The sequence below is a fragment of the Eublepharis macularius genome, chromosome 2 (assembly GCF_028583425.1).
Source record: "Eublepharis macularius isolate TG4126 chromosome 2, MPM_Emac_v1.0, whole genome shotgun sequence".
NCBI lineage: Eukaryota > Metazoa > Chordata > Lepidosauria > Squamata > Eublepharidae > Eublepharis > Eublepharis macularius.
The window spans coordinates 132,554,698-132,579,923 of record NC_072791.1 but is presented as its reverse complement, the minus strand read 5'-3'; the positions used below and the strand labels follow the sequence as shown (position 1 = coordinate 132,579,923).

At 39.5% G+C, this 25,226-nt stretch overlaps 1 protein-coding gene across 1 annotated transcript in view; it reads left to right on the top strand.

The window, feature by feature from the left end:
* Positions 1-25,226, top strand: part of KCNQ1 (potassium voltage-gated channel subfamily Q member 1) — a 520,763-nt gene that overhangs the window by 51,011 nt on the left and 444,526 nt on the right. The window contains exon 2 of the mRNA XM_054972676.1: positions 9,654-9,744. Within this exon, the coding sequence (XP_054828651.1) occupies positions 9,654-9,744 (91 nt within the window). The remainder of the gene's footprint in view (positions 1-9,653; positions 9,745-25,226) is intronic.

Here is a 25,226-nt window from a genome sequence, read left to right as displayed (position 1 = left end):
CATGCTCTGTAATGGTATGTTGTGTTCTAAATCATATGGATTGATCTGTGGCATGTTTCAGCTGTATGATTTTGCTTTATGTGCAGTATTGGATTAGGTGACTTTTTGGTCCCTTCTGGCTCAAGACTTCTATGAAAATGCCCTGCAGGTGTGTATGAGCTTCTGAAGCAACAGCACCAAATTGTTTACTCTTGATTGTTTTTTAGCATCCTTCCTTTTATGGAGTTTCTCTTCCCTCTATTTTAATAAACTGAAAAAATATTTGTGCCAAATACAGGTGCTCCAGTATCCCTCCTCTTTTGGTTTACATCCTGTTCACCTGTTGTGAAGAGGGAGCCTATTTTTGACAGACTTTTCACCAGCCAATTTGTTGCTGTTAGGCAGGCTGCTTCAGCCTATTTCCTCTTGACACTGCTGTACAGTTGGCTTCCGTATATGTGTGCTCTCACACATTGCTGTATCACTGTTCTGCTTGTTTACAAATCATATAAATCAGTTACAAATAAATGCTGTTTTTTTTAAGTCCTCCTCTTTATTGTTCATTTAAATAGTCCTTAGTGACATTAGGATGGATCTAACCCGCATTTCTCCTTATGAAAAAGGGGAGAAAAGGATGCCTTTTGACCACCCAAAAGTATACTGGGGATCATGGTATCTGCATGGACTAAAGCCATGCGGGGGGAAAATGGACAAGAGGGAAAACGTACAAGATTGAGTGAAGAAGTTGGTTAGATCCATCTCAGTTATTGACTATCTATTTGAATTGGCAACATTTTTGCACGTGCACAGTTTAGGGGTAAACCCCCTGCCCTTGTGCAAACCTGTTTGGCAGATGTTTGAATAATTTCATGCTGAACTGAATGGATTCTGTGATTGACTCATGTCTTGATCATCACAGTCAAACATTGGAAGTTCAGCTGTCAAACATATCTGACATGAAATTTGTGGCTTGCCTGCTATTAAATTTCAATATTTCTGAAGCAGGATAGATCACCATCCTGTTTTTAAATTTGTATGAATAGAAATATGCTGCTGTTTTAATAATGTTTTAATGTAGATGGAATTTTTATTGTGTTTAAATACGTTGTTATCCGTCCTGAGCCTGCCCACGGGGAGGGCAGAATAGAAATTTGAAATAAATAAAATCAAACACAAACATTATTTCAGAAAAGTAGTATTTTGTGCTATGTGTGACATTGAAAACAACATAGGCTATAGAGCTAGAAGGCATCAGGTAAAGTGATTTAGGAACAGTCTCTTGGAGAGGAAACCATAATTAATCTTTCTGAACAAAGTTTTCAAAATAAGGTAACATCTTTCTGCTCAATTAAACATCTGAGAATATTTTGCTTAAATTACAGTTATCATGTTGACATTCTGGACAAGCATTTACACATAGTCATTAAGAGATTGAAATCATTCTAATTCATATTTGGCATTCAAATAAGAACTTTTGATATTGGTAGTTTTTAGATTTTTGGAGAGTCTGGAAGTCGTCTGCATTGTGTTTGCATTGTAATGCATTGCATTATTTCTAGAAAAACAGTTTTACTGGTATTACAACCCTGGGTTACTTACAGGACGCTCCCAATTTCTTGTTACAATTAAATATGAGTTTTACTTTTGTAAATTATTTATTTACAGTTATTGTAATGTATGGTTTTTCATTTGTGTGTCTTGGTCTCTACTGTTGAGTATCCTATCACAGGGCCAGCCTACACGTACACATTATGGTAATCTCAGGGCTCGACTATTGGAATGCAATGTATATGGGTTTGTCTGTCAAGTCTGAGAAACTCCAGGTGGTACAGAACACTGCAGTTCAGTTATTACCAAGAGCTAGGTAAACCTGGCAATATCACATTCATTCTGCAGTCCGTTTCCGATTCGTTACCTGGATCAGTTCAAGGTATTGGTTATCACCTAGAAAGCCTTGTCGCACATGGCTCTAGGACTGCCTCTCACACTGTGCTCTACCATGACAACATTCTGAGGGTTCCATCCTGCAAATGGCTGGTGAGCTTTCCAGGTTTAATTCTAGGTGCTGGTATTGACCTTTTAAAGCCCTGTAAGCCTTATCTGGTTTGTAACCAGCATTGGATCTCCTACTCTTATATGGAGATGACCATGCTTCAGATGTCCCTGTTATTTAAGGCTAGATGTGTGGCAACCTGAGAAAGGGCCTTCTCAGTCATGGCACCCAAACTATTGAATTCTTTAGCCAGGTAGATTTATCTGAACCCCGCTCTGTCTTCCTTTGTTTCATTTGACATTCCTTTACTGATGCTTCTTCCTATTTATTTTTTTAATTGTTATTTAGAAAGACACATACGTATTAGTTTTAGTCCTTTTTTAACCTATAGGAACGCACTAAATCGGATTTGGGTATCAGGAATACCATAAATACTGGTATTCCCAGTATTTGGGTCCTTAAATACCATTTTGGAATTCAGCCAATTTTTTTTCAAGATTCCGAAATTAACAAGGTATGCTCTTCCCTATGGGGGAATATTTCCCGGGGGCTGGAGGGGCTGCTTTTGGAGCAAACATCACCAAAATTGCAGTGTAAAGAGGGCTGTTTGACCTCTGAACCCCTCCCCCCCAAGTTTCAAGTAAACTGGTTCAGGGGCTTGTAGAATTGGACCGCTTAATCAAGGTGCCCCCAGCTGCTCTCTATTTTTTCGCCAAACACGCAGGAGCCACCATTGACCCAAAGCCTCCCCAAAAGAACTAACAAAGCCCAGCAGAACTAGAATCAACCTGGCAATAGAAGGGACACATTTCAAAAAAAATCTCTCCTTGAAGCTGCAGCCAATAGCAGCAGCTTCCACGCTTTTGAAGGTAAAAGGAAGGAGGATGTAGGCAGTGACTCTCACAGGTGAATGGCATTGTATGTTGTTTGTCCTATCATGTTTAATACATAGCCAATTTCTCTATGAATCTTGCAGAACTTTTCTTTCAGACTTCAATCCTGGAGAGGCATAGGTACATTTGAATTGAATATGGTAGAGGCACTCCTAGAGTGGTATTATGTGTCTGAATCTTTTGGAACTGTTGAGCACTTTGACCTCAGGCCAAGAAAAGATACAAACATATATATATATGTGTGTGTGTGTGTGTGCGTGTGTCTGTATATATGTATGCATGTATGCATATATATGCATATATATATATACACACACACATATATATACACATACATATAAATGTGTATATATATGTGTGTGTGTGTGTATAAAATAAATAAATAAATAAATAAATAAATAAATGTAAGATAGAAATACTTATATAGCTTTGATTGGCATAATGACTTGTGGAAATCCTGAAATCTTTGTAGACTTTTTCTTTACACAAAAGGGCCAAGAAGACCACTGCAGTTAATGAGATTCTAGAATATGGAAGAGAAGGATTTTCTATGTAGACATGGCTTGTGAGAAGTTGGAGGATGTTAATAGCACAAGCAAACAAGGATTTTCTAGACTCATGAAAGCTTATGGAGAATATAACAGAGCTTAAATAAGGAAAAAAATAAAGTCAGACAAATAGTTTGGCGAACTTTGACAGCTTTGTAACGCAAAACCAATTGTGCTACTGAAGCATGTCATTAGAGATAGATGCCAAAGTACAAATATTTTGAAAATGTCAATCTGGTTTTATAAGAGAGGTTCATGAGGAAGTATCTGATTGCAGAGAAATGTTTTTATAGACATAAAGAAAATATTTATGCAATATAATGTAGCAGCGTGCGTGAAAGAGATCATGTGAAATAATTTTAAGTCTGGCACCTGAAGGACAATATTCGTGGAGTGGGCTTCCTGTTGCTTTTATGCAGGAGATGAAATGATCATAGCTTCTGAGAATGCTATATACTTCATGTGGTGGTGGAGAGTGCCTTCAAGTCATAGCTGACTTATGGCAACCCCTGGCAGGGTTTTCATGGCAAGAAACTAACAGAGATGGTTTGCCATTGCCTGCATCTGCAACCCTGGTCTTTGTTGGAGGTCTCCTATCCAATTACTAACCAAGGCCAACCCAGCTTAACTTCTGGGATCTTATGAGATCAGGCTCACCTGGGCTATCCAGGTCAGGAAGGATATATACCTCATACAATTCATTCATTTCCCAATAGGTTTTATGAGTGTTTGTTTAAGGAGAAGGTTTTGAAAACATTACTAAGTATGACTTGATAAGTGGAGCTAGCTACATGTTTTTGTCTCCTAACATAATTACATTTCACCCAGAACATCTTGCATTTTAGGCCCCCTTGACCCTGCTGTTTTTTCCTTCATACCTGTACATAAAAATAACTGCAAAGTGCGGATCCACGAATTGTGTACAGGGAAGTGGGCTCTAGTCCAAGTAAAATTTCAGTCTTTAAGATGCCACAAGTTTTCTCTTCCCCCTGGACTTAAAGATCTATACTTTCCTATTGAGGAAGAACAAGGAATCTGTTAGGTTGCTGAGAGTAATGAATCCTTGTTAATTGTTGTGGGATGACCTTTGGGTGCATTCAGCCGGAGAAATGTGTATCTAGAATTCTCTTGATGAAGTTGGGTTTTGATTTGCTGCCATCTGGTGGTCACATTTGCTGCTCTCTTTTAGTCTTCAGTGGATATATTAGGCTTAAGTAGGTTTTTCTTAGCCCAGTTTTTTACACAGAAACTTTTTGTACATAACTTTGAATATCTGAGAACTAGCGGCCTTTTATCTGAATGGAAAATTGTTAACACACCTGCTTGTATTGTTAATGATTTCTGACGCTCTAAAAGCTTTTCTATACATGGCTTCTCTATACTATTATTTACTGAAGGGTAAAAATGCCCCTGATATTAAAATGGTCCACCCATGGAGGCTCATGGATTCCTCTGGATTCCAAAATGCTTTTAAGAATTCCAAGCATCTTATATACTAATAGTGAAGTGGGCCTCATCTGTGGATACTGAAATCCAGAGACTGGAGCCATGAAAGGACAAAACAGATCTTCCTACGCACCTGAAAAAATGCCCTAGGTTTGCAGGAAAATCTGAAATCTAAAAAAGTACATTGAGGGTTTAAAAAAATTCAAAATGCTAAAAGGACCTCCTGTAGATTTAACCAGATGCCCTCAGTGGATGTTGCTAGGCAACCAAATAACAGCTCAGTATTTCAGGCCTGCTTTATGTCCATAAAAGGCAGGAGGAAGGGGCAGGGCCATTTCCAGTCCTGTTTTAGCCTTTGAAAGAGGTCTTATTGGGGCCAGGCCCAGAAACAACCACAAAACGACTCGAAACTACCTGAATTCCATGACTTACCCAGGCCTGGCTGCTTCCTCCTGCTTAACAGCAGCTCCCCCACCCTGCCTCTGTAGTGTAGTGGTTAGAGTTTCTGAGTAGGGTGTGGGAGACCCAGGTTCGAATCACCACTTTGTTGTGTAAGTTCACTGGGTGACTTTGATCCAGTCACACACTCTAAGCCTAACCTACCTCTTAGGGTTATTGTGAGGATATGTGGAGGCAAGAAGCATAATGTAAGCTGCTTTGGGTCCCCATTGTGGAGAAAGGTAGTATATAAATGAAGTAAATGTAGATGAAGATGGAGGACAGATAAAAGATAAGTTGTTTAATGAGTTTGAAGGACAGAAGAATATAGGGAAAGTTTGAGCATATGGGGACTGCATAGGATTTCCAGTTGCCTGCCGATCGCTGGCCATTGGCAAGAGGTGACAACTTCCCCGGCAATTGTCCGCTACCACCAGGCAACCTAGGGAAGCACACACCAGGTGCGCTTCTGGCGGGACATGACAGTGTCACTTCCTGAAGTGATGACATTGCGCCAGCCATGTGCGTGCTCTCATGCTTCACTGGAACCAATTTTGGCCTCAAATGGGAGCACACCTGTGCCCAGCATGATGTCACTTCCCAGAAGTGACATCCTTATGTGAGTGCTGATGCACTCACAATACCAGGAGATGCTCAGTAAGTGCTGGATCCCCTCCTCCTGCCTGAAGGCTATCAGGACCTGGCAACCCTAGGACTGTCAAGAGAAGGAAAAGAAGAAATAGTGTGAGGAAGGGGATACAAGGAAAAGTAAATTACTCCACAAAAGTCTTTGCAAGTTCCTTACCGTGCAACTGGGCCTGGCTCAGCAGGCACCATGCAATCAGGCCATAGGGGAGCAGCTGCCTGGAGTGACAGGGGGAAAGACAAAGGTGGGTGGGAAGGAGAAAAGGAAGCAGGAAAAGGGGAGAGGCAGTGAGGGGCAGGGAAGGAAAGAGGACATGGTGCTGGAGGAGAACATGAGATGCCATGCAAGTCCTTTTGGGTCCCGCACTTGTGTTCTCTGTTGAGGCTGTGGTAGAGTTTGGAACATGAAACTCCTTGAAGCCATTAACAAGGTGGCTCCTTGTTGACCTCTCTCGCCCTTGGGGTGGAAGCCAGCTTTATGGTTTACCATCGAACTGGATGATCTAAAGAGGGCTGGAGGACATCTTGAAAGATGCTGACAGAAATCTTGCACTGAATCTGATGGAGCATGCTATAGAACCCATTGGAAGACTTATGAAACATTGGTGGTAATGGCAAAGAAACATTATCTCTGCAACTATTGCATCAGCTGCTTCATAACCATCCTAGTTGTTTTATGAAATCTTGATTCCTAAATCTGAATTTTTACTGGTTCAAGAACACTCAGCTTTTGCAATGCTTTTTGTTGACAAAATAGCATGGATTTGTTCCCATCTGGATGCCAACTGCAACAGAGTTGAGGTAGAGGAAACACTTAATACACCATCTGATCTGCTTATGGACCATTTTTACCCAGATACAGAGATAGATATTGAGAGGATTCTGGCATCTGTGAAGGCCACTACTTGTACGCTGGATCGTTGCCCATCTTGGCTGCTAAGGTCATGTAAAGACCACATAAGACTACATAAATGGGCCCTTTATGTCTGACAGAAATCAGTCACTAAATCAAGGCACTTTCCCTTGGTTTCTCAAACAGGCAGTTATCCACTTGATACTTAAAAAAACATGCCTAGATAAAAGTGATGTGGCCAATTATCGACTAGTCTCTAGGCAAAGTGATTGAGTGATCAGTAGCAGACCAACTCCAGGTCTTCTTGGATAGCTCCTGAGCTCTGGGACCTTTTCTGTCTGGGTTATGGGAGGGACATGGCTCTGATGACTTTCGTGGATGACCTTTGTCTGAATATTGTTGCTCCTCCTGGATCTATCTGCAGCTTTTGATACAGTAGTCATACAATCCTGTTGAGGTGTTTGCAGGACATGCCTTGGCCTAGTTTAAATTATTTCTCATGGAATGGACTCAGAGGATTGCTGTTGGGAGACCAGCTATCTTCAGTGTGGGGATTATTTTACAGGGTCCTACAGAGTGCAGTCTTATCCCCAGTGTCATTGTAGCTATGGAATTGGATGTCATCAATATGCGGATGACACCCAGCTCTGTGTCTCCCTATCTAAATCCCCTGGTGGTGCAGTAGAGGTATTGAGTCACTGTTTGACAGCTGTGGTCAGATAGCTAAGAGCAACCAAATTTGAAACCGAACCCAGACAAGACCGAAGTGATGCTGGTGGGAAGGCAGAGATCTTGAAGAATGTTTTGCTTCCCATTTTCAATGGAATTCAGTTGACCCTTGCAGACTTCTCTAGCACTGCTGCTAGAGAAGCAAATTAATGCAGCTGTAAGAAAAATGCCTTTTACAAATTCAGTGTAGCTCAGAAGATAGTCTTCTACCTTGACACAGCCAATCTGGCCACCTGGATCCACACCATAATAGCATTAAGACTAGACTACTGTAATGCACTCTACAAAGGTAGGTCTTTGACTCAAAGTCAACTCGGAGACTTCAGTTGGTGGAGAATGCCGCAACTGGATTATTATCTGGAGCTAGACTGAGCATGTGTATTAATCTCATTTTGCACTCACTCTGTTGGCTACCCATCAGTTACAGGGCTCAATTCAAGGTTTTGGCTATCACATACAAAGTCCTCCATAGCCTTGGTCCCTCATAACTGCAGGGCTGCTGTTTCCATATGCTCTGCCACAGCATCTTTGCTCATCTGAATAGGGATTTCTGCAGGTGCCACCCTGCACATGGGCAAAATCAACAGCTGACCATACAGATGCATTCTCTATTATGGCTCCCACCTTATGGAATGTCCTGTCTGAACAGATCAGGAAAACTCCACTTTCCCTGGCTTTCCAAAAACTGCAAAACCGAATTATTCAAGAAGGCTTTTTAATGCAGGTAATAGGACTGTACTGTAAGGAAGTGGTCTCAAAGAGATGCATCAGTAAAGAGATGTGAACTATAAACTTTACTACTATATACTGTCTGTTGCTTTAAGGATGCTCCTACTTGGTAGTTTCAGCATTGTTTAATACGTCATGTTAAATTGCTAGTTTTATTTCAAGATTGTTTTAGCTATGTATCAGATTTCTGCTTGTTTTTTCAAAGTTCTGCTATCCTTACCCTATTGTATTGTTTATTCAATGTCCCAGCTATTGATCAAATTGACTTACACTGTGTAATCTGCTCTGAATCTCACTGAAAAAGGTAGACTATAAATAACAAATACAAATTACTAGATTCATAATTCCTGTCACAAATGAGTATCCTGTTTGTGCATCTTCTTTTTGTTTTCTTAAAAAGTAGAAAGCTGCATACTGTGTTGTTCAGAGCCTTTTCAGGAAATCCAGTTCAGAAGGGGGGGGGGGGGAGTTCAGAAATCCAGTTCAGGAAATCCAGTTCAGAAGGGGGGGGGGGGAGTTCAGAAATCCAGTTCAGGAAATCCAGTTCAGAATTGTGAGGGGAAAGTCATTTGTTTAAGCAAATCCCTTCTGTTGGTTAAGCTTACATTGTTTACAAGTAGCATAAGGGAGTCAGAATGAGGTCATGATGTATAAACACATTGCACCATACCATGCTAATGGTATCGTTCAGTGCATGGCTGGGATCATAACAATCATACTCTATCATAGTTCTCTTTTGAAAAAGAAAAAGCTTAAGCCATCTCTATTTTTGTCCAATCCTGGAAGTTGTGGTGGGTGGTGGGATGGGGCTGACTCTGTCCTTTCTAGTTAGTGAGATTTACCTTGATTTTAAAAGTAGTGTACACACAGCTCTGGATATTGGGTTAGGAAGGAGAGTTGCACACAGAGTAGCTGTTTCTACAGGCAGTTTCCTATTGAGTCAGTACCTAGTGCAAGTATAGTACCTAGTATATACTCTGTGCAAGTATATACTCTCTGCAAGTATAGTACTTAGCTGGATCAGTATGCATATATGTAGGCTGACTGACAAGTTAGCAAATTTCTTACACATAGAGAGTCCAACTAAATCTACATTTCTTTCTGAAAACAGCATGGGGTTTGAATAGAGCACCCAGTACCCTCTAACAGTGACATCCGATGTAGGGTTAAGCCCATTGATTTTAGAAGGGTGTAACACTGTTTAGGATGACACCGTAAGCTGTCTTTTTCCTGCCAGTGATAGCAGCTTTCTTTCTTCCTCTCCGAGCATGGCTTGATTTAATATTAGAGGATAGAAATATTTTCATGAAGTGTTTTTAATTTAACTAAATCTTTGCTTTACCTATTGACTCATTTTAGTGATTTTAATTTTTGTTTTTATTTTTGTTTTGTATTTTCAGTTTCCTCATAGTGCTGGTCTGCCTTATATTCAGTGTGCTTTCCACGATTGATCAATATTCAACACTGGCCACGGGGACATTATTTTGGATGGTATGAGTATAGATATCTGCTTAATTAATAAGTAACTTTGCTTGTGTGGGAAGTGGGTTGAGGAATTATGATTTCCAATGTATTTGATGCTCAATTGCAGCAACAGAGAGTAGTGCTTGGCACATATCACACAAACAATTAGTTTCAAGTCAACTTGAAATAAAAATTGTACTTTTTGAAATTCTTAGTATGTAATCTTCTCTCATTGTGTTGATTCAAAATTCTCACCAGCGTGAAGACAAGAGATTTAAACCAGAACTGTAAGACCTAATTTAAAGAAGATATTTTTCATCCATGATGAAAGCCTCTTCCGAGTCTTACACTTAAGCTTACAGATTATAGTTCAGAATCTAAAGATAATTACATTTGTTAAGAGCCAGTTTGGTGTAGTGGTTAAGAGTGCGGGACTCTAATCTGGAGAGCCAGGTTTGATTCCCCACTCCTCCACGATGCCAGCTCGGTGACCTTGGGCGAGTATCAGTTCTCTGGAGCTCTCTCAGCCCCACCCACCTCACAGGGTGTTTTGTTGTGGGGTAATAATAACACTTTGTAAACCGCTCTGAGTGGGCATTAAGTTGTCTTGAAGGGCGGTATATAAATCGAATGCTATTATTATTATTAATAGCATAACCTGTCACTAATGTTGTCAATTAGTGGATAAAGGGGTTGGAAGTGAGGACTTACATTATTTGTAGCTATATGTCCAGAAGGAATTCTTGTATTAATTACAATCTTAAGAACCACTCCTGTTTCTGGATGTGGTTAGAGATGTACAATTTCCAGAAATGTTGAAGCCGTGAAAAAAAATCTTCTTTTTAAAAAAAATATAAGCAGTATTCACTTACCTATAAAAAACAAACCTAATTTGCTAATTTACAATGTAAAATGCACTGTTTAAAACTGTTAGCATATGAAATTGTATTAATTGGAATATTTTTGGGAATTTAAAAGTAATTTTCAACAAGCAGGCTCGCAAATATATCCAGTACTCAAGCAAAACCGTAAAGTGTGACATGCTATTTTTTCTTAGCACATTCCTCTAATTCCAAAAGGAAAAATATATTTCATAGGAGTATTTTCAGTGTTCTACAAAAACTCCCATTTTTTTTCAAATAGTTTGAAGTTCTCAGACTTTTTCATACTATACATTTTCGAGTAAAATCTTGTCTTCAAAAGTATTTCAAAGAAAATGTTTCATAGGAGAGTTTTTTCATGCTCCCTCAAATTTCCCAACTCTTCCATTGAAACTATTTTTCCTGAGCCTTCACATCTCTAGGTGTTGTTGCATTTCCTTGAAAATTTGGCTTTCAGTAACTGTTTTAGTTGCCAGTGGTTAGCTTGTGTGTGTGTGTGTGTGTGTGTGTTGGCTCCCTATGAGTATCCCATTAGTATGTGTATGCATTTTAACTTATGACTGTACACAGTAATTCATACCAAGAAAAGAATGATCCTTTGTTTAGTGCATCAAAGCATTCAGACACAAAAGAGTGTTCACTGGATATACTAAGTCCTTCAAGATGAACTGAATAGGAATGCCTCATGATAGCAACAGAAATAGCCATGTCCAAGTCTTACATTCTGTTCTTTGCTAGCAGTTCAGTTGGAGTGACTGGTGTTGTATTACTTGACTTAATTTCTTGGAGCAAGCCAGCATTTATATTTCATTTGACCAGGCTATTCTTTAGGCACTTAATCGTTTAATTGTTATGTACATCGTGAGTTCCTCATTATATGTGTATTAATATTTAACATTGACAAAATCTTGACCTCTGTTTTCCAGAGGGGTCAGCTTTCAGAGTGCATGCTCATGTGTATAATAGAGTCAGTTTTAAAATAGTTTAGGCACAGTTCAGTATGTTTGCACAAGGGTAACTTTTGTGGGGGGTTTGCCCTCTATTGATACAGAACATTTTCTGCGGATCTGGTGGTAAACAGTTGCAAGTGATGAATGAGCAGGCAGTAATATGTTTTTCTGATGTTTACATGAGGAAAGAAATTAGCTGGCTTGCTCCTGATAGTGAGGTTAAAAGGATGGTTCATAAATACAACATTTGGCAAGTTACTTTTGACTGTGAGGAGAGTGAAACTTCTGTCATTCGAGATGGGGCTAGTTACTTCTATTAATTTAGTTTAAATTAATTCAACATTTACATCCTGTTTTTGCCCTATATGGCATTTGTACTTTTTGGTTCCTTTACCGGATACTGTTTAAAAGGCAGCAATCAGTGGCTTGAAGGGCTCTTCTAGGACTTGGGTAGGGGATGGAGGGGTGGGATGGGAATCCATTCTGCCTGATGCCTCCTGTCCCCCGCCAGCCTCACATCACTCTCCTTTTGTGGCACGAAGCTTGCCTCCACTTCATGCCTCTTCTCTCTCACTAGCTGCTGTTCTGTCCCCTGCCAGCCTTTCATCACTCTCTTGCAGTTGCATGAAATTTGCCTCCACTTCCTGCTTCCTGCTTTTTGCTTGCTGGCTGCCTGCTATATCTCTGCAAGCTCCATGCGGGTGAACAATCTGGCCTATCATGGTTAGGCTCCCTAGATCCGATCTGGGATTCTCCAGAGTGATCTGGCATAGCCAGATAATGCCTGATCAGCATAAATCCAGCTATTTTGCTGGCTCACGAGTCCTGTGGAAGCCTGAGAGCCTAATTTGAGTTGAGTCAGGCAAACTGTGTGAAGCCTGAGAGAGAGTCTGTGCCTGTGTGTTTCTGAAAGAAAATTAACCAGCTAGGTGATTTTGGTCAGGTCTGTCTTTATATGTCTCTGAGAAAGGATTCTGGCTAAATCAGGTAAACTTTATGGAAGTCTGAGAGCCTTATTCTGTCTAAGTAGGTAAACCGTATGTGCATCTGGAACCGTTTATGTATATCTGAGAAAGAGATTAATCTCTCTAGGTCAGGCAATCTGGAAAGGCCTGAATGAATCTATGTTTGTGTGGATGAAATGAGAGTTTAGTCTGTTAGTGAAGATCTGTGTGGAAAATTAGTCCCAATCAATCAATCAATCAATCAATCAATCAATCAATCAATCAATCAATCAATCAATCAATCAATCAATCAATCAATCAATCAATCTGGTCAAAACCCAGCACAATCTGAACAATACAGAATACAGAAAATGTCAACCAGAATTCCATTGTACAAAAATGTAACTTTTAAAAAGAAATTGACTAACATTCTAAAATTAGGTTCCATGCACATATCGTCATTGCTCTGGAAAATTAGTCTGTGTGACACAGTCTGTGAAAATATATTTAAGTAGAGATAATTATTTGTGAAACCACCAAGCTTAAGAATTATTCTGAAACTAATATGCTTATCAAACCACCAAGTGCAACCATCACACTTAATGTTCTTATAAATTCTATTGTTTAAGAAAAAAGATCCTTTTTTGTCTCACAACCACCCTCACATACTAACCATTCTGTCTATAACAAGCTTTCCTATATTAAATGTTAGACTAAGGAAGACTAAGGCAAAGCTTTTGGTAGCAGTGAAAACCTTTTGAGGATGCAACTGTATTTAGATCACACATTAAAAAGGGAAAGTGTTATCAAGGTAAAATCCTGATTAAAGTAGAGAATATCTGAAACTCTGTGCAGAGAAAAAGAAGAGTGTTGGTTCTGACCAGAGCCCTTATGTGGTACGAGTTTAAGGTAACATAAGGAGGAGCTGAATTAAAGGCCCAAAAATTTAAAAAGATAATAAAAACTAAGCAAATCATTATACCACAAGATGTTTTGAGTCACTCAATTTTGGTGGGTATTCTCCTGCTTTCTCTGTGGACCTCCCACTGAGCAGTGGAGGGAAATAGGGTGAAAAACATGGTAGCATGCATCACATCACTTTCTGTGAAAACTCAGAAATGGTGTCATGGCTACACCGTGATTCTCTAGGAATGCCTCACATCTCTTTACCATGGAGATCTGAGGAATTCATAGAGTGCTGTGTTGTGGCTATGACATCACTTCCAGGATTTTACAGGAGGTGTCATTGTGATGCATGCAGCTCTATCTTTCAAGGGTTCTTCTGTCTGTTGAAGGCTCCCACTTTTTGCCAGGCTGGCAACCATAGTCCAAGCAGTTCTTCCTCCTCACTGCAACCCTTCGGTCTACATGGATTATTTGTCCATATGGGTCTGGCAACCTCCAACACCAGAGTTTTGGGAATCTTATTGTTACTGGGAGATGGAGAGGATGGCAAAGAACACATCCATGAGCGCTGTTGTACTTGTGCTTCATAAGATCCAAGCCAATATCTTTAGGTCAGAGGTACATAACCCTGGGATACAAGACTAAAAGTGGCCATTTGCTGAGGGGCTAATGCAAAATCCTGAGGTGCTGACATTTCATCTGGGACAGAGCTTTGTCCCAGTGTGTCTGGCTAGGTATAACCCTTGTATCCTTGCCTCTTTTTTTGTTTGCCAACATATCATTGTCTTCATGGGTAGATATTGGTTGGCAGTTAAGTGTACGTGAAATACTGGCTATGCGGAATACACATAGTATTTTCCCTGTGTGCCAAGTATCATGTTTAAAATCAGCCTAATTGTGTGTCACCTGCTTCATGTGACTTGAGATTGTAATATGAAACAGCCCACAATCTTTGTTTTCAAAGGGGAAGGGAACTTTTTGTTTCACTTGTGAGATAATGAAAAGAAAGGGCAGAGTCATGTTTAAGAAGCACTTCTGTTCCCAGCTGATTTAGAGCAGAGTTAAACATAAGCATTTCATTAAAATCAATTAGGCTTTAAAGTGCGTAATTTAGACTGGGTAGCATCCACTGTTCTATTGTGATGCTTAATAAACCGTGTCTTTTGTTTATCTTCTAAATAGTGGTTCTAAAACTTTAGCAACCCTCAGACTACCATTTTGATTATTTTTTTCATAGACTTCCCCTCCCCGCAAAGCCCTTGCTGATGCTTATCAAGTGCCAGACTCTTTTCAATGTGTGCATGGCAAGCTGTCCTCCAAACAATATAAGTGATAATGATACCTGCAACAATTTTAAAGCAATCTTAAATAAAAAGTTTTAATGTCAATCATGGATTTACATGGTCAAGTCTCAAAAGCTCTGTAGGGACACAGCTCAAAAGAGGCAGACCTAATCAGTTTCACCTCTTGATTGGAAAGGACTTCGTAGTGGAGAAAACAAGAAACTCCAGTATTGGTTCATAACTCCCAGATGCCAGCTGAACAGAGTAGAAAAGAACAGGAAAACTTTCAGAGCTGCCATTAAAAATAGAAAAAAGGCCAATAAAAACCTGAACTTCTGGCATTTAATTGAGAAATGCTAATAACTGTTATTGTCTGTGGGTGCAGAGGGGCATCTTTCTGGGGTGAAGTAATTTGCATTGGAACATAATGTGAAAACTTATTCAGTTTTACACCTGAAGCAACTGTGATGACTCTATGAAGCTGTTCCTCCTTCTTATATCACTCAGCCACTAATGGGCTGAGCTATTGGTTCCAAGCAACCAATCAGCATGTTTTCTGGCTAGTGCTCTAAAAGCTAGGTGATTGCAGGAGATAGTAGCTCTATCAGCTTTTAACCTTTGACAGATGGGGAAGCTGGTTCTGCCTCCTTCCTCGGGTGTGTGTGTGTGTGTGTGTGTGTGTGTCTGTTTTTGCAAAAGTGTGAGAAAGGTGAGAAAGGTTCACCTTCTGCAAAGGCTCATGGATACCTGGAGTTCTCTTTTGGACTGCTAGGCTCCCTAGATCCCAGTATGAGAAATGCTGACCTAGAACAAAAAGGTGTCTTATAGCACCTTAAGATCTCATGATTATTAAAGGACAAGTCTGTTATGTCAGATGCAGTTTTGAGCAGTGGTTTAAAAAGCCATGAAACAGAAGAGCTATTGTTTGTGACATTTGTTGTGGCACAACAACAAGGTGAGATTTGCTAATTATATTTTTAGTAACGTGAGATAAACAAGAGGCTGCAGGATTAATTGTGTGCCACTAGGTGGTGGTGGTGGTAGTATTTTGGCTCTCATTTCCCTGCTGGCAATTTCTCAACACAAGCTAAAGTGAGTGGATCATCATACTGTAGAGTATATATACACTTGGCACGTTTAAAATATTGGTGTAAGAGAATTTTGGCCATGACTCAGAAGCAGAATGAGGCGTGTTTGTGTAAAAATTGTTTCTGAGAGTTCAATATTTAAACTATGGAAAAAGTAAATTCAAAGACATATTCTCCCCGTGAGACTATATTTTTCTTTTATTTTCATAAGCAAGGGCTTTTATGGTGCCAAGACACAGCAGAATGTTGTTATCTCAGCATGATCTAAGAAAATCCAAGTGCACGATCCAAGTGGATTAAACATTCTTCTGAACTACGGGATATTTAGTATGCCTGAAAAAGCTATTTTCTCTAAAGAATCTCATTTTGTTGTCAGTTTTGGTCCCAGAATTATAAGGGTATTTTTTTGTAGTGAGTATATAACTTATGTTCAACATCACATGTGTTATATTACTTTTCTTCTCTTCATTTTTAACTCTTGCTAATACTGGGCAGTATATTTAAATACTGATTTGAAAGTGCACATTTATTTTACTTATTTATTTGCATCATTTATAGTCCACCTTTCTGATTGAGACTTAAGGTGGATTCTACAGTGAGAGATAATTTAAATCAACAGGAATGGGGCAGCCAATAAACAGTACATTAGAGGTTTGGATTGCAGAAATCTGAAAACAAGAAGAAAATCTGAAAACAGAACTGAAACCAAGCTGAAGCAAAGCATTAATTTTATTGTGACATGGTAAACAATGCACGAGTTACATAGAAGGATCATATTTATTTTATTTTTTATTTATATCATTTATAGTTCACCTTTTTCACTGAGATGCAAGGCGGATTACATAGGGTGAGAATAGTATAGTCAATATCAAGTATTTTTCAATAAATAATGCTATAGGATATGTAAATGCAAATTTACAGAGACATAACTTCAGCAAATCCAATACAGAGTTAAAGAAATACTGACACACAGCATAAGCAATTCTAAGACTGACATTAAACAACATAGAACTACCCAGTAGGATCATACTGTGTCTGTTAACCAATGATGAGGTCTCCTTCTGAGTTGGGGGAATTAACATGCAAGGAAAGGCAGCAAGAGGCAGGTAACTGCGAGATGTCCACCTATGTATGCAAGGGTCCCTCTAGAGAACTCTTTAATAAATAGGCAGATATTCAACCAAAAGGGCTTTTTTATTTATTATTTATAAAATAATAAAGATCAATGGCATAAAATACACCCAGCAAATACACATACAGAAACAATGAGGAAAGTGGGAATAGAAGTTCAAGGGTTGGGTGATATTTACTAGTTCCTGGAGAGCTTGGAGAATGAAGAAGTTTCCATGGAGGAGCAGCATCTCATGAAAGGGGATTTACAGGACCCAATGGCGTCAACTACACAATCTCTGGCTCTTACAGCTGCTCATCCTCCAATGTGAAATATGCTCTTATGTGCCAACAATGCCCCTCTGCTCTGTACATAGGACAAACCAGCCAACCTCTGCACAAAAGAATAAATGGACACAAATCTGACATAAAAAATGGCAATATTCAGAAACCAGTAGGAGAACTCTTCAGTCTCTGGATGGTTATCTCATTATCAGAAGTAACTGCCTTTCAAGCATTCTATTCAGATTCAGCTATGGAGAGGAGGGGTCATACTCAGCTTGGATTGTGCACTCCACCTGACTTTTGCAACTGATTTGCATCTACACCCCCTCCCCTCACCACCTATATATCTCAGGCCATTTTCTTCATATACCCTCCATACATCTAACGAAGAGAACTGTGGTTCTCAAAAGCTTATGCTACAATAAAGTTGGTTAGTCTTAAAGGTGCTACTGGACTCTTTACTATTTCATGAAAGGGGAGAGAGAGGACTCAGATATGTCTGAGGGTGCATGGGGGGGGGGAGATTCTAGAACACACACTGAGCACATGGCAGGACAGTCAGATATACTGTGAAATGTCCTGAGGCAGGACTGAGAGTCTCTGCCGTAAGACAATGATGGCTTAATTGCTGTCTCTGGAAGTGGGACTTGATTGTGCCTTCCTGTGAGGAATGAAAGGTATAAAAAGATGATGACTCCTGATGGCTGGATGGGTGAGACTTATCAGTCCCTGAGTGACTCAGGTGGGAAATGGGCTCAAGAAAAATCAGCAGGGTGGATGAAAAGATTTACTCAAGAACTTCTGGAGATCTTTTTGTTATACAGTTCTGCACATATCCGGGGTGTGGAGCTGGAAGCTTCTCTTACCTCATTACTCACATTGCAGTATTTTTCCTGCCTACCCAGGCAGTTTGTCTACATTTAAAAAACATAAGGGGAAGGACATGATATCGTCCTATTCATAAGTATATCCAATATTGTGAGAGCAGGTCTGACCACTAACAATACTTAAAGCAACAGATGGTACATAGTAGCACATACTTAAAGCAACGGATAGGAGATAAGGCAATGAATAGTACATAGTGTTGGAGTCTATGGTCCCTGTCTCTTTAGTGAAGCATCTCTTTGAAACCACCTCCCTACAGTACACCTGTCCTATCTGAATAAAAAAGCCCTCTTGAATAATTCAGTTTTGCATCATTTACAGAAAGCCAAGAGAATGGGGGCTCTCCTAACTTTCTTAGGCAGGCCATTTCATAGAGTGGGGGCTATCACAGATAAAGCAAATGTACAAGCAGCTGTTGATTTTTCCCATATGCAGTGCGGCATCTGCAGGAGACTGTGTTCAGATGAGCAAAGCTGCTGTGGAGGAACATAAAGAGAGAAAGGGTCCTATAGGTATGCTGGATCAAGGTTATGAAGAGCTTGGTACCTTGAATTGAGCCTGGTAACTGATACGTAGCCAATGGAGTGACTGCAGAATGAGAGTAATATCCATGCTCCTGCTTACTCCTGATAACAGCCAAGCTACAGCATTCTGTACCAACTGAAATCTGCTGGTTGACTTAGATGGGAGAGCTATGTATAGTACATTTCAATAGACAACTCTTGATGTTACTATAGCATGGATCCAGGTGGCCAGATCGGCTGTGTCAGGGTAGGAAGCCATCTACCAGTCTAGGTTTAGGTTGTAGAAAGCATTTTTTGCAGCAACAGACAGTACATACTAGCCACTATAGAACAGACCACAGTCCTTCTCTCTTTGCCAGAATATCTTTCTGAAAACATTTCATTACAGTATAGTCCTATTCAAGGATTGAACAGTGAACTTTCCCTAAATTGTTTTCTTTAGATTGTCTTCTTTAATTTACTGCAGTCCCTTTAAGGTGTTGATAATGGTTAATTAAGGAAATGATAAAATGGAGGACAAAATGTAAGCAGGGCGTGCATGAGAATACACTGCTGCCCACGCCCAGATATTGAAGCAAGTATTTTTGTATGAAGCAAGTATTTCTGTATGAGGATAACAGGTCAGCCCTTATGATATATTGCCGAAATGATTTTGTTTATGTATAGTATTACAGGTGTTATGCGTGTGATATAATTGTGTTTTACAGCGGAGTACCACACCCCTGACGAAGCAAAGGGACGAAATCTGAGCTTTTCAGCCGGCCCCCAGATTGGGCGTAAATACTCTGTTTAGCTCCACCGCATTTCATACCCTTACGGATGCTAAAGAGGATCGGGTGAAAAGAAAAATTCATTTGGACGCTGTTACTTTATTTTGGAAGTTTACAAAGAAGATACATATATAACATATTGTCTGGACTTTGGACTTTTTCATTTCATGCTTGGGTCATTTTGTATACCCATGAGTTTTGTATCTAGTTGGTATATAGTATTGTGAGACTTGTTGTAGCATTGGCACTAGAAAATCAATCTTTATACAATTTAATTTTTATACAATTTGATATATATTGTTTTACTCCTGTGAGTATTTCTCTAATTGGTCACTATTTCATTACGGGAGTAGCCATTTTTTTCAGCAATGCCAATTAAGCAAGTGAGCCTTCACTGGCTCTTAGCTGATAGAGTAACATTGACAGGCCTGAAAAGATGGCTCCCTGCTTCACGCTGGGCCCTTCTCTAAGGCATTAGTCCTTTACCATCATGTGACAGAAAAGATTGTTTCCATGCCTCTTATCACCAAAATGCCTTGATGTGCATGGCATGAAAATGGACTCCTCTACCAAACCTAATGGTGAGAACCTACCAGCTAGAAGTTGCATCAGACAAGCTTAGGTAGCAAGGTGTCTTTAGCCAGATAGGTATAGTTAGCAATAGTAAGGTTCGTTTGTTTTCCTTTGCCTATTGTCTAAGAGTGCTTTATGCTTTGCAAACACTCTCTGTAACTTTAATAAACTACAAGATATTTTATTTTAGCCCGTGTCTGGAATCACTTGTTGCATGCAGGTACAGCTTCAGAACCAATCCTGAGACTGAAAATTCTCATAATTAAACTGAACAGGCACCTTCCTGTTGCCTTGGGAGTCTGGTATGGCTCAGCACCCCAAGTTGGAATTTGTGGGAGGTGCCCACTTCGTACATCACTTACAACAATACTGAGATTGCACTCATCTGTTAAATAGTAAAGAGTCCAGTAGCACCTTTAAGACTAACCAACTTTATTGTAGCATAAGCTTTCGAGAGACACAGCTCTCTTTGTCAGATGCACTCATCTGTTGTGCACAAAGGAGGTGGAAATTGTTTAAAATCAGAAACTATGGACTAGACCACTGCGATGCACTTACGTAGGCCTTCCCACAAAATCACCTCAAAGACTCCAGCTGATGTAGAATGTAGTTATTATCAAGAACTAGATGGTGCATGCATATTACTCCCATTTTGCAGTCACTCCACTGGCTGCCCATCAGCTACCAGACTCAGTTCAAGGTATTAGTCATCACATACATGGCCTTGGTCCCTCATATCTGCGGTGCTACCTTTCCCTCATGCTCCATCATGACAGAAAAATATCTATCTTATCTTTTGACTATCTGCAGCATTGGGAAAAGGTGACTGTACAGTTATTAATCAAGTAACTTCTGCTGAAAAGGTAGAGTTATCCACCAGGAACGGTGTTAGTAGATAGTACTTAAAATGGTTTCATTTAACTCAGCAATCCTTATTTAATGGACTTGAAGATTGTATATGCAAATTTTTATGTGAAATAATTTTACACAGATAACTACCCTGATATTTTAGCTTCTAGTGTGTGCTCTTTGAACATGTCTGAAATTAATCACAATATAGTTCAGAAGGCCGTGACTGATACTGTGAGATGTGATTTATTGGGGTCAGCAATGTCTTGCCATTTAGGTCAAGTTTATCAGCAAAACTATTGATCCTAATGAATGGTCCAGTGTTTGCATCTAAAATGGAGAGCTTTTTAAAATGTAATTTTCATAAGGCCTTTATTATTTGCTCTTCGCTGTTGCTTTTAATATTAACATTTTCTTGGAGGAGGTGGGTGTTTTCAATGTTGTACTGAAGAGAACTTGGGGCAGAATCCACATCAAAGAAAACCTGAAGGCTCTTTCTTCTCTTTTCCAGCATTGGGGAGGTGGTAGTTTGGGGGAGGAGTGTAGTCTGAATGGTTTCAGCTAACTTGCATAATACGGGGACAGCTTCTATCTTCCTCCTTCACAAAATGGAACAAGAGTGGTAATGTAATGTATGTTTCTTATCAGTATTGGAAATTTTGCGTCTTGCTTATTTCATTTAATTTAAATGCAGTCCATTGTTCCTTATGCAGTTGAGCCTGCATATGCCTTAGTCAAATTGCAGAGATTTAGCTAGATTTAGAGACTGTTTTACATATTCATGACATCTGTGCAGGAATTTCCCTGCAGAAATGAACAGAAACCTGAATCTTGACATATGACATTATTTACCACAACTTTCCTTTCCTTTCCTTTCCTTTCCTTTCCTTTCCTTTCCTTTCCTTTCCTTTCCTTTCCTTTCCTTTCCTTTCCAACTTCCCAGGAATCCAGACCATCTGCAGATGATAGACAGGGAGTATATGCTTCTTTCATCCTGTTGTTACAAGGTGTATCAATAGTTAATAATAGTTAATAATATTAGTAAGCTGTGAGGTCATTATTGTTTGTCTCATTTTCTACTACTTACAGTGTAAACATGCCAGCAGTAGAATCCTAAGAAGGGTTATAATCTTTTAAACCCACTGATTTCTGTGGATTTAGAAGAATATAAGTCTGTTGTAACTGTACCACAAGTGTGCTAATAGTTGTATGGTGTGTATTATGGCTGATCCCTGTTGTCTTCATCCGATAACTGTTTGGCTCTATAACTTGTTGATGAATTAATATTTGTATTTCAAAACCTCAGTGAAGGTTTGTTGATGATTTCAGGATCTTTAAACAAGAGAATAATTTCTCCCTAAAGCAGTGCTATTTTTTTACGTGCAATGAATAGTAATTAGAATGTGATATTACAAGTGCTTAAGTCAATACATGACTTTTTATCAAGTGACTTTGCTGAATATAAAAGATTGGACCTATTGATCTGCCAGCAAAAGGCACTGATGGTTGCAGATCTTTGCCACATCCCCCCCAGCAGTCCCATTGACCCCAGGAAAGTTGATTCCTGATTGGTCCACTTGGGCCAATGGCCATGCAGGCATAGGATAGGTTGCTGTGTGAAGGGGAAGGGGATGACAGCTACCTATTCTGTCAGCAGAACTGAGCTGATGAAGCAGTCTTTTTAAAGTGAGGAAGACAGTGGTATTTAGATGGTAGATTCTTTTGTGTAGTTGGGGCCTTGGCAAATATCTACCAACACCACTGTTTGGAATCAGCCCTGTGAAATGACAGTGATGCTGTAGTGTCCTTTCCGAGGAGAATTCTTACCTTCTTCCACCATTCTCCTGGCATAGATTCTCAACAAATGTATAATCATACTTCAGAGAAAGTTGTGAAAACCAATCCTTTCTAGGCAGTAGTATCAGAGAGGAGGATATGTTGGGGTCCATATTAAAAATCATAGAATTTTATAGTACCTCTATGCAGCCTGTAATTTGGCACACTTTATGAATGGGCTCTTGCTGTTAGAAGAGAATGAGAATCAAGAGGGAAAGTGTTAAGAAGACCAGATGTTTGGGGCAGCTGTCCATGGACCCTGGCACCTTTAAGTGGCAGCTTTCCAGAGACTACCACTGCCTCCTGTTATTTGGCTGTGTATAGATGAACTCAAGGTCCTACTCCAATTTCAATCCTCTTTTCTATAATCCTGTGTCTTAGATGCTCTTTGCAACCTGGGGTCCACATATCTGAAGACCTTCCTTTCCCTATACTAATCCACATGCTATCTTGATTTAGCCCACCATTTCCTCGTTACTGTGCCTTCATAGTAGGCATCGTATATTGCTGTGGCTCATGCAGGAAGGATTTCACAGTTGTTGCTTCCACTTGTTGGAATGGGTCCTGAAATCAATCCAGAAGTTTCCATTCCTCCCAGCCTTTCAACGGGTATGTAAAGCCATCTTACTTGAAAGGGCCTTTTGTAGAGAATATGGGATTTATTGATGAGTGAAACTTGTGGAAATGATAAATGAGAGAGAGAAGAGTCTCTCACTTTCTCTCTGTGGCAAGGTTTTTTGAATTTTTTAAATGGTTGTGATCACAGAGTTGGAGCTTCTTTCTTATGAGGCAAGGCTAAAACATTGGTGATGTTTCGTTTAGAAAAAAGATGGGTGAAGGGTGATATTATAGATGTACACAAAATTATGCATGACATGGTGAGAAGAAAGTTGATAGAAACTGTTCTGTCTCTCCCATAAAACTCAGGGTCACTCTGTGAAATTGGATTGCCAGTAGATTTAAAATAGATAAAAGGAAGTCTTATACTGGACGTTTTCTGCTAGCTATACTTTCAGAACTGTGGTTTTCCTGTCCATATTATGCTACTTATCATGAGTCCCTGAAAATTGACTTAGCTTAGTTTAGAGAATTTAAATGTGAGGTTAAAGCTACAAATATATTTATTTTAGCATACACACGTTCTTTAAGACGATGCAATGTGTTTTCTGATTTAGTTTCTGGATCATAGATTACTTTTGCAATATGTCATAGATATTTCTCACACAGCATAGGGTGCTTCTGGTTTGTTTTAAGCATTTTCTAGTCCTTCTAATGAAAGAACTGTCTTCACTGGCCTCTGAGATTAATCTGTTTATTTATTTATATCCCACTTTTCTCCCTTACTGAGGACCCAAAGCAGCTTTTCATATCATTCCTCCCTCCACCACACAATCCTTACAACAGCTTGTGAGGGGAGGTTAGGCTGAGAGATTGTGATGGACCCAAGGTCACCTGGCACACTTCCATGGTTGAGTAGGGGATTCAGATCTGGTCTGCCTGATCCTAGTCCAACACTCTAACCACTACACCATACCAGCCCTCATAGAGACATAAAGTTGTATATTGTAGTTAAATTTTCCCACATTTTAAGGCACTCCATCTGAAAAAAAATTGCATAAGATCATGCACACACATACACCAAGCACACCATTCTCAGAGATTCTATTGTATTGAGAGTGCTGGAGCAATGAGTGTTGATTATTCTTAGTCACAGGTGCTGCTATTGTCTGAAGTATTTTATCCTTATTTACCCCTCCAGTTGTATGGACATCAGTAATGGTAAATTCAAGGTAAAGGGTTATTTTGTCCAGTGCCACTGATTCTGAATATGTTGTCCCTAAGTATTGGTTCCTGTGAGACTTACAAATTTGGATGGGAATACTCAAGTACAAAATACAGAAACAGCAGATAAGCTGTGCCTGCACATATTACAGCCATTCCTCCCTAAAACACATATTGCACAGGGTGCCCTCATTGCTGTTAATGTATATTTGAAGGATGAACAGGAATAATATGTGCAGTTTTATACTTATATGAAAGCTGAAAGTCTTCTAGGTATTGTTCCTGAGACTATTCAGTTGTTGAAAGAAGGTGTCAGTAATGAGACTGTCTGAATACTGGAAAAGAGGAGGGACAGATATGGGGCAATATAACTATCATGAGAAACAAGTTGAAAAATCAGTGTAAAGGCAAAAATATAAAAGAAATGATAAGTGAAGTCAATGTAGAATTTCTGTAAACCACACTGTAGTTAATGTAAGATGCTGTTATGTCTAAGATACAATTTGAACAGTAGGGAAATATTTCATGCTCAAAATCTATAGGGGGCAGTGTTGACCCATATTGCAATTCGTCTGAAATAAAATAAACAGCTAATTTTATCATTAATAAACGATATTTCAAATAGTCAAATATAACTATGTAAACAAATGAAGAACTCTGTGAGAAGAAAGGAATAGGGAAAGGTATAATAGCATTTGTAATTACAGAAACGTTTGTATCTCATTATTTATGCTACAGTTTCAGTACTTGGATTTTACAGTGCATTGGCAAGGAGAGGAGGGAACTGGTGGTTGTTTAGGAGAGCAGAGAGAGACAAAAGTGGCAGATTTGTACGTCTGTAAA